At 42.5% G+C, this 9,730-nt stretch overlaps 1 protein-coding gene across 2 annotated transcripts; it reads left to right on the top strand.

The window, feature by feature from the left end:
* Positions 1 to 689: 689 nt before the first annotated feature.
* Positions 690 to 2,297, top strand: LOC120998972 (transcription factor HES-5-like). Of its 2 annotated transcripts, XM_040429858.1 has the most exons (3): positions 690 to 809; positions 1,212 to 1,386; positions 1,495 to 2,297. In XM_040429858.1, exons 1-3 carry the CDS (start codon positions 753 to 755, stop codon positions 1,707 to 1,709), a joined length of 447 nt encoding a protein of 148 aa, XP_040285792.1. In that variant the 5' UTR covers positions 690 to 752; the 3' UTR covers positions 1,710 to 2,297. The 2 variants fall into 2 exon arrangements, with proteins under 2 accessions (XP_040285792.1, XP_040285785.1); XM_040429851.1 differs by having other exon boundaries at positions 1,212 to 2,297.
* The last annotated feature ends 7,433 nt before the right edge of the window (positions 2,298 to 9,730 follow it).

Below are 9,730 nucleotides of genomic sequence, written 5' to 3'. Positions count from 1 at the left end.
ATGGAGAGCATTCTGTTCAGTATGCATCAGGATGTCTTCAGTTCAGTCACTTTTACGGTATTTGGCCTTAGAAAATACTGCAGAACACTTGCCATTGAAATGTATTAATGCCGGATCCGGTACCAAGTGTTCTGGAAAAACGGATCCGGTTTTCCGGTCTGCACATGCGCAGACCTTTAAAAAATGTGAAAAAAATAAATACGGCAACGGAACTGCCTGCCGGATTCCTCTAACACTAGTGTGAAAGTACCCTTAGCCTTACATTGTTTTAATCATGTTATACTTTATAACTATAATTTATATAATTTATCTATTTTTACTATTTCAAGATGTTTTTTTCTTTTTTACATTGTTATTTTTTTAAACACTGTTTTACATGCTTACAATTTCAGTTTTATTATTAGGAGATGATGATGTTCCTCCTCGTGTTTATGGTATCAATGTCAGTGTGTAGTGCAAGGCAGCAGATGCACTAAAACCCTTTTTATGGCGTGTTCCTTTCCCACACTTTCATGTCTGTCTACACAATACCAGCTCCAGATGCTATCTTTCTCTGTCACAGTTTACTGTGACACACGTCCATTGTCCCCGCTGCTGTGTGATTGGAGGCTGAGTGTGGGAACCTCTTGTAAGTCTGCTCTCCACACGTTATTATTCAGGGAGAGGAGTATATAGAGGGGAGGCTGCTCACTAGTAGTCAGACAGCTCCTGCCTCACACAGCACAAGTCTGCAGACCCCCAGACACTGCACCATGGCTCCATGCAGTGCGAGGACCCTGGATCATCAGGCTGGTGGCCAACTCAGAAAGGTAAGAGCCCCCTGTAGTGACAGCGTCACCCCCATATCTCTGACCTGCTATTACACATCTCCTCCTAGTCTTATAATACACAGGCTGCTGTAATACTCCTGTATAGGACTGGAGAGCGGACGTGACCACTGCTAATACAATGTAACATTAATCAGTAATAAGTCTATGCAAAGAGGCATATTCTCTTCCCATGGAGCATTACCAATAGGTCTTCACACCATGCAGTACTTCCATGAAGTCCCCATACAGGACTGGTCTCTGTAAGGAGATCCATCACCCTGCCTGTCCGTAATAATAGTCGTCACTGCCAGTCATTGTCTGTAGTACATTCACCTCACACACTGACAGGAAAGTCCTGCTCTTTACTGAGATGTATTCACCGCCCCGTGTCTTGTTCTGCAGCTGAGGAAACCGGTGATCGAGAAGATGAGGAGAGACCGGATTAACAGCAGCATTGAGCAGCTGCACATCTTACTGGAGAAGGAGTTCCAGAGACATCAGCTCCCCTCCAAACCTGAGAAAGCCGATATCCTGGAGATGGCGGTCACCTTACTGCAGCGCCACATGGCGGAGAGAAGTAAGTGTCCTGTCCCGGCCCTTCACACCCCTCATATGTTTCTTACTGAGAGCAGATTGCAGCAGGTGATGGACGCTGTCACTGACATGTATGTCTCTCCTGTTCTAGATGTCACAGCCTCCAGCCAGGCCCAGAGAGAAGGCTTCTCCACCTGCGTCCAGGACTCCATCACCTTCCTACCAGTTCAGAATCAACAGGACAACAAGAATATCAGATACTTTAATGGACACAATGTATCCTATGAGTTGTCCACTATGATGACCTCTAATGAACCAAGTCTATTTACTGGCAACAGGAGCAAATCCATTTGGAGACCCTGGTGAAAGCTAACCATGACATTGTCTGCATGATGCACTGGTCTAAGACGAATATTTTCTGCACACCTGACAATTCTTTGTAAATTAACTTATGTGTGATGATGATGAGATGTCCACTCCACTAGATAGGTGGTGACTTTTAGAAACCAAGGCTTTCTCATAGAAAGTTGTGTTTTTCCTTAGCTTAGGGAAGTTATATTGAAGTTCCTACGTCAGGAACGAAAACGTTAACTGGTTTTGAGTTGCATAGTTTGCATGTATTTTCTCATGCTTATTTATATGGAGTCACATAGTGCCCCCTAAATTATCCTATCAATTTAATGTCCTACAGTATTGTGTACTCAGGTCATGCTGCATCCAAGATAGGTTGAAGGTTATATCTTCCAGTCCATTGTGATGGACTCTAATAATGTGTTCCTTTTCTTCTGTGAAGATGTTTTAGCAGTGAAGATGCTATCGTAGGGTTAACACTTATAATGTGTATTACTTAGGATGACCATGTCTTGGTCCTACTCTTGCTATTTTGAGAGTTGTTGTATATTAAAAGAAGGTTTTTCTTTAAAGTTTTAATGAACATGACTGTAATTTCTATGAAATTTGTGTGCTCACTTGCTGATTGTTTGAATTAATGTAATTCAGTGGGTGTGTGCAGTGATTGGATGTATTATATCTTATCTGCTGCTCAGTGTGTGAAGAAATAACTTTTCTGAAATAATATGAATTTATCTCTTTCATTAATAAGTTAATAAAGGTGCAGAGGTGGCAGTTGTACCTGTCCCTATTGCCGGAGGGGGCCTAATAACTCCTCAGGCAGATCAGTATTATAAATGGGAGGTAGAGGGCATCCAAGATTATAATATGCCCTGTGATCAGATCTGCAAAAACTGTGTTGCAACACTAAAATTACATTATATTCCCCTAAGGCAGTTTTGGGGGAATTTGAAGGGGTACCCTCACCTAATAAAGTGTGTTATATCACTAGCATATGCGATCACTTAATGTTGGGTAGGGTTCCATCCTCTGGAACCGCCACCAATCCTGAGAATGAGACTGCGTCACTGTCTTTCCTTGAACAGCGGGGCCCAGACTACCCTGTGTGAAGGGAAGTGCATCCAGCCGCATTCACTTGAATGGAGCTTTGCTGCATCTCCCCTACAAAGCAGATGTCGGGGTGCTGCTGTGATAGGGTTGCAATGCCCAATCAGGGCTGCCCCTTCATTCTCAGGATGACACAGAGTTAGTGAAGTTGGAACCCCAACGATCATAAAGTAATGGTATATCCACTTTAATATTACTAGCCTATAATTGGGAAAAAAGGGGTGAAAATGAGCTCTAACCCCCAAATCCTAGCCTATAATTAGCATGGGCCATTAATATTTGATCAGTGGGGTTATGATTTGCAGTGGTGTCAACTGCAATACCAGGCCAGTGTTTTACAGCCTTAATACACAACAAATTTACATATATATGGAGTTAGGCTTCAAGAGGTAGTCCCCTGAAATGGTCTTCCAACAGTCTTGAAGGAGTTCCCAGAGATGCTTAGCACTTGTTGGCCCTTTTGCCTTCACTCTGCGGTCCAGCTCACCCCAAACCATCTCGATTGGGTTCAGGTCCAGTGACTGTGGAGGCCAGGTCATCTGGCGCAGCACCCCATCACTCTCCTTCATGGTCAAATAGCCCTTACTTTCAAAGTTTTCCCAATTTTTCGGCTGACTGACTGACCTTCATTTCTTAAAGTAATGATGGCCACTCGTTTTTCTTTACTTAGCTGCTTTTTTCTTGCCATAATACAAATTCTAACAGTCTATTCAGTAGGACTATCAGCTGTGTATCCACCTGACTTCTCCTCAACGCAACTGATGGTCCCAACCCCATTTATAAGGCAAGAAATCCCACTTATTAAACCTGACAGGGCACACCTGTGAAGTGAAAACCATTTCAGGGGACTACCTCTTGAAGCTCATAAAGAGAATGCCAAGAGTGTGCAAAGCAGTAATCAAAGCAAAAGGTGGCTACTTTGAAGAACCTAGAATATGACATATTTTCAGTTGTTTCACACTTGTTTGCTATGTATATAATTCCACATGTGTCAATTCATAGTTTTGATGCCTTCAGTGTGAATCTACAATTTTCATAATCATGAAAATAAAGAAAACTCTTTGAATGAGAAGGTGTGTCCAAACTTTTGGTCTGTACTGTATATATATATATATATATATATATATATATATATATAGTGCATTCGGAAAGTGACCCTTTCACTTTTTTCCCATTTTATTATATTGTTATATTATTTATTACCCCATCATTCTGCACTCAATAACCTATATGGAGAAAGTGAAAACAGAATGTTCAAAATCTTTGATAATTTTTTAAAAATGAAAAACTAAAATCTAGCATTGACATAAGTTTTCAGATCCTTTACTAAGGACTTAGTTGAAGCCCCTTTGGCAGTGATTGCAGCCTCCAGTCTTCTAGGGTATGATGCTACAAGGTTTGCACACCTGGATTTTGAGATTTCCCCCATTATTCTCTGCAGATCCTCTCAAGCTGTGCCCTTCTCCCTATATTACTCAGTTTGGTTGGGCAGCCAGATCTAGGAAGAGCCCTGGTTTTTCCACATGTCTTCCATTTAAGAATTATGGAGGCCTCTGTGCTATTGGGCAGTAGAATTTTTTAGTGCCCTTCTCCAGATCTGTGCTTCCACAGAACCCTGTTTCTTAGCTCTACAGACAGTTCTTTTCTCTCATAGCTTGGTTTTTGCTCTGATATGTATTGTCAGCTGTCAGAATGTCACATTGAGGTCCCGTGCCTGCTGCTGCCTCACTACTTTGGACGGTCACGGGCATCGCTCCACTCACTCTATGTCTGTTGTAGGTCCAGCGCTCTGGCAGTCGTCCAGGCCCCGGTGTCCTGTATGCCTATTGGGGGTATTCTTTATTGAACCTCACCTCATTATACATGGTTAAATCCTCCTTTGGTTCTGTGTTCAGTGTTTCTAATATGATAATCACCTTCTGCTGTATATATACCGTACTCTGCAGTTTGCCTATTCTTTGCCTGAGCAATCGATCGATCTAGCTTGCTAGGCCCTGTGTAAGGTGTACTGTTCCATTTGTCTGCCCATGTAACAAACTGAGGTTGTTTCCTCACTGTGACCCTCCACTGCCTGACCTAACCTAGGCCTGATTAGCGTATTAACCCTTTGCTGCCTGCCCTGACCTCAGACCTGTTTCATGGATTTGCACAAACTCTGCCTGCCCTGACCTCGGCCTGCTGCTGAATATGAGTTTTGCCTGATTTCACAGTGCCCCGCATTGGTGTCTCTGACCCCTGTGGGTCAGCTGTCAACCACAATGGGACTACTCCAGGAGGTAGCAGCCTGGTGGCTCTTCTGCAGCTAAGTTCAAATCCCTGTATAGGGATTAAAGGGTGAATATCAGGGGACTGCCAGGATAACTCCCTTAGGTCCAGACCAATGTCAAACTAGTTGGTTGACACAGTGATTCCACACTCAAGACCGTTACAAAGAGTATAATTTAATTTTATTCTGTCATGTCCAGTGGTCAGGTCATGTGGGGAGGTGTAGTGTTTTGTGTATAGAGTATAATAGAATTGTATCATGTCATCTCCAGTGGTCGGGTCATGTTGCGAGGGGTAGTGTTCTATGTATAGAGTATAATAGAATTGTATTATGTCATTGCCAGTGATCAGGTCATGTTGCGAGGTGTAGTGCTCTATGTATACAGTATAATATAATTGTATTATGCCCTGTCCAGTGGTCGGGTTATGTTGGCAGGGGTAGTGTTTTTTGTATAAAGTATAATACAATTGTATTATGTCATGTCCAGTAGTCAGGTCGGGACCCTTAGGTCCAGACCAAAGTCAAACTAGTTGCTTGCCACAGGGATTCCGCACTCACAGACCGTTACAAAGAGTATAATAAAATGTTATTCTGGGAGGGGTAGTGTTCTATGTATAGTGTATAATACAATGTATTATGTCATGTCCAGTAGTCAGGTCATGTTGGGAGGTGTAGTGCTCTATGTATACAGTAAAATAGAATTGTATTATATCATCTCCAGTGATCGGGTCATGTTGGGAGGTGTAGTGCTCTATGTATGGAGTATAATTGGATTGTATTATGTCATCTCCAGTGGTTAGGTCATGTTGGGAAGTGCAGTGCTGTATGTATAGAGTATAATAGGTTTGTATAATGGTCATGTCCAGCAGTTGGGTCATATGATGGGTTTGACTAATGTTACTTTTAGTCACCATAAACCTTGGAAGCAGAGTAATAGGTCACATTTACACACGGCAGATGTCAAGCAAAACATTGAATTCAGTTAGAGATCATCTTCCAAGTTAGACTTGTTCTCACACTTATCTTCCTGCTGGTCAGTGAATGCCTCTATTATATTACCACCCCAGATGTTAGAGATGTGTCCTGTGCAGTTAAATGTGACACACTCCTATTGTCTGTGTCATTTATCTGATGCCTGCTGTGTGTGGGAAAGCCTGCGGACTACAGAGGAGGGGAGGCTTCTGGCCATGTACAGATTTACTACTGCCTGGGGAGAGGCAATTCAGAGAAATAGGTGCATAATTAAAAATTATTATATTATATATTTTTATTATATATATATATATATATATATATATATATATATATTTAAAACTAAAGATTATCCAAGTTCTGTCGTTTCTTCCCATGCATATAAGATATATTCATAGAACTACTGGTAGACTGAGCAGGAAATTGGTAAGTACTTAAAGGCCTGGGGCTGTTGGGTTCATCAGATGCTCCTGGGTGGGTCTCAATTCAAAAAATGCCTCAGGCCCCCTTACCTACCATGTGCCATTTATACTACTGATGTCTTCTTGTGTGGCAAGGTCTGGGTGTGACAGTGGTCTCTGCACCTGTTATACCTGCTCCCCTGTTACTCATTACCTACTCATCCACTCAGTGCATATGATGAGGGCTAGAAGTGGATCATTAATTGTATCCTAGTGGATCAGACATCTTTTCTGTGAACTAGTACCATCTAATATTTGCCTGTTAATCAGCTGAGTATCATTTTTGTGTCTTCTTTTAGGGGTCAAAGACCCAGGGGTCTGGTAAGATCACTAGAATAGGGCTTAAAGAAGACTTAAGTGACCAGAAATACTTAGTAGGGCTACAAATGTGCCCCTCTAGGCCAGTATATCACCAACCTTATGCACATCCCAATGTTTTGCACCATTGGGATAACTACTGAAGAATATTAGTTGACTTTTCCTACCCCAAAGGGATTTGAGTTCTCTTCTTGAAATCACTAATGGTCCAGGATCGGCAACATTACCAATGTGATCTTCTCAACACCTCATATTCTGACCAGCAGCGCTGGAATAGAGGGACCTTTAGTGGTTCAGTTAAGCTTTTATCTTTCTTTTATAAGACTGTCTGCTCCCCTATGAATTTTTGAAACTGTCGGTCAACCCCTTTAAAGTTACTTCATCTTCACATGGTTTACCTGTGCCCTGAAATGCAGGAATCCATGTATACATATGGTCTTAAGCTGACTGTACACATTAGATGTATATCGGCTGGACCTGCTCTTGTCACTGGGATCGTCAACCATCTACTTTGTATGGTGGTTCCCATCTCTGCCCCAATGGCAGATACTGGGAGACATGAGGAACAGGCTGTTGGATTTCAACTTCCTGATCTTTTTATTCTGGGGCTTGCAGCGTCTTTCTACAATATACCCTTTCAAAACAGATGCACACTTGGCCTTGCGGGTATGTGTATTTGTAGCTATTGGCTGAACAGTGATTTGGCAAACAGCTATCTAATGTGTATAACCATACTTATATGTCTGTAGTTACATCTACATCTTCCTGGCAGCCACTTATCTCCCTCCTATTAAAAATACATAGGGAAGACAGAAGATAGCTGTCTGCTGAACACTGATCCTTATCTGTGGGACCAGCCACTGTCTAGAGAGATCTGATGCTTCATTAACCAGTCAGGGAGCTAATGGTTTTGTTTCCTTCCTTTGATATGTAGGTAACATTTGTCACATAGTCTGCTTGGGATAATAGACGCACACTTCCACAACTGGGTGTCGCTGCCTCCAATTGTCGGCTCCCTCATTACATCTCATAAGGGTCCATTCACACGTCCGTAACGTGTTTTGCGAATCCACGGATTCGCAAAACAAGGATACGGCAATGTGCGTTCCGCATTTTGTGGACCGCACATCGCCGGCACCAATAGAATATGCCTATTCTTGTCTGCAATTGCGGACAAGAATAAGACATGTTCTATTTTTTTCGGAAACGGAAATGCGGACCCGGAAGTGCAACTGCTGCTGACACATAAAAAACGGCTCTTACTCCACCGAGGCCAGGAACCTCGGTGACACGTACCTATCATCCACGATGATTCCTTATACCTTCTTACAGGGCATACATTTATAAAAAGCTGCACCGAAAAAAGGTGGAGCAGCTGCACGTATGAACCAATGAGATCCCTCTGTTCTCTAATAAAGGGGTATTCCCATCTCAGCCATTTATCTGGTGACCAGGGTTATGGAGAAAGCCAAGCAAGCTGTACTATGCCATTTCCGCACCTTACATATAAGTGAATACGGCCATGGAAGCAGCACTGTCCCCTCAACTATTTCCATAACCCCGGCCATCTGTGGGACATATAATGGCTACTACAGTATCAACCATGAGCGACTGGGATGGGAATAACCCTATAATAAAGGACAGAGGGATCTGAATGGTTCCTATGTGCAACTGCTCCACTTTATATGTTTAAAAAGTATAAAGTCCTTTAAGGGGAAATTGCTTTCAAATAAGAGACGTCTTAGCTGGTTATTACTGTCAGGGTCTGTCTCATTAACAGTCCCAGATGTTCCCCTGCAGTGTCACAGTCTGATAATGGGACGCAAATCTATTGTGCCCCCTGTAATGTGCCTGATTGGTTGCAGAGTGTGAGAACCGTGCTCAGGCCAGTGCTCCACACATTATTATGCGGAGCGATTGCTACAAGACAGCCCAAATCATCTGTCTCTGATCTGAAATGATGATCATGCTTTATAAAATGCTCAAAAGTAAATGGTGCAATTCTATCTATCTATCTTGGATATAAAAAGTCTACACACCCCTGTTAAAATGTTGGGTTTTCTGTGATGTAAACAAATGAGCCAAACATTCATTTCAGAACTTTTTCCACCTTTAATGTGACCTATAAACTGTATCACTCAATTGAAAAACAAACTGAAATCTTTTAGGTAGAGGGATAAAAAAAAAAACTAAAATTGAAATAATATGGTTGCATAAGTGTGCACACCCTTAGGCCTCATGCACACGGCCATTGTTTTGGTCCGAATCCGAGCCGCCATTCACTTCAATGGGGCCGCAAAAGATGCGGACAGCACTCCGTATGCTGTCCGCATCCGTTGCTCCGTTCCATGGCCCCGCTAAAAAAATATAACATGTCCTATTCTTGTCCGCACTTTGCGGACAAGAATAGGGATTTATATTGAAGGCTGTCCGTTCCGTTCCACAAATTGCGGAACGCGCACGGACGCTATCCGTGTTTTGCGGATCTGTGATTTGCGGACCGAAAAACACACCACGTTCGTGTGCATGCGGCCTTTAACTAATACTTTATTAAAGCACCTTTTGATTTTATTACAGCACTCAGTCGTTTTGGGTATGAGTCTATCAGCATGGCACATTTTGACTTGCCAAGATTTGCCCACTCTTCTTTGCAAAAACACTCCAAATCTGTCAGATTGTGAGGGCATCTCCTGTGCACAGCCCTCTTCAGATCACCCCACAGATTTTCAATCGGATTCAGGTCTGGGCTCTGGCTGGGCCATTCCAAAACTTTAATCTTCTTCTGGTGAAGCCATTCCTTTGTTGTTTTGGATGTATGTTTTGGGTCGTTGTCATGCTGAAAGATGAAGTTCCTCTTCATGTTCAGCTTTCTAGCAGAAGCCTGAAGGTTTTGTGCCAATATTGACATGTAT

Source organism: Bufo bufo, chromosome 1, assembly GCF_905171765.1.
Source record: "Bufo bufo chromosome 1, aBufBuf1.1, whole genome shotgun sequence".
NCBI lineage: Eukaryota > Metazoa > Chordata > Amphibia > Anura > Bufonidae > Bufo > Bufo bufo.
Note: the sequence above shows the minus strand (reverse complement) of the source record. Positions and strands in the feature narration are given on the sequence as shown.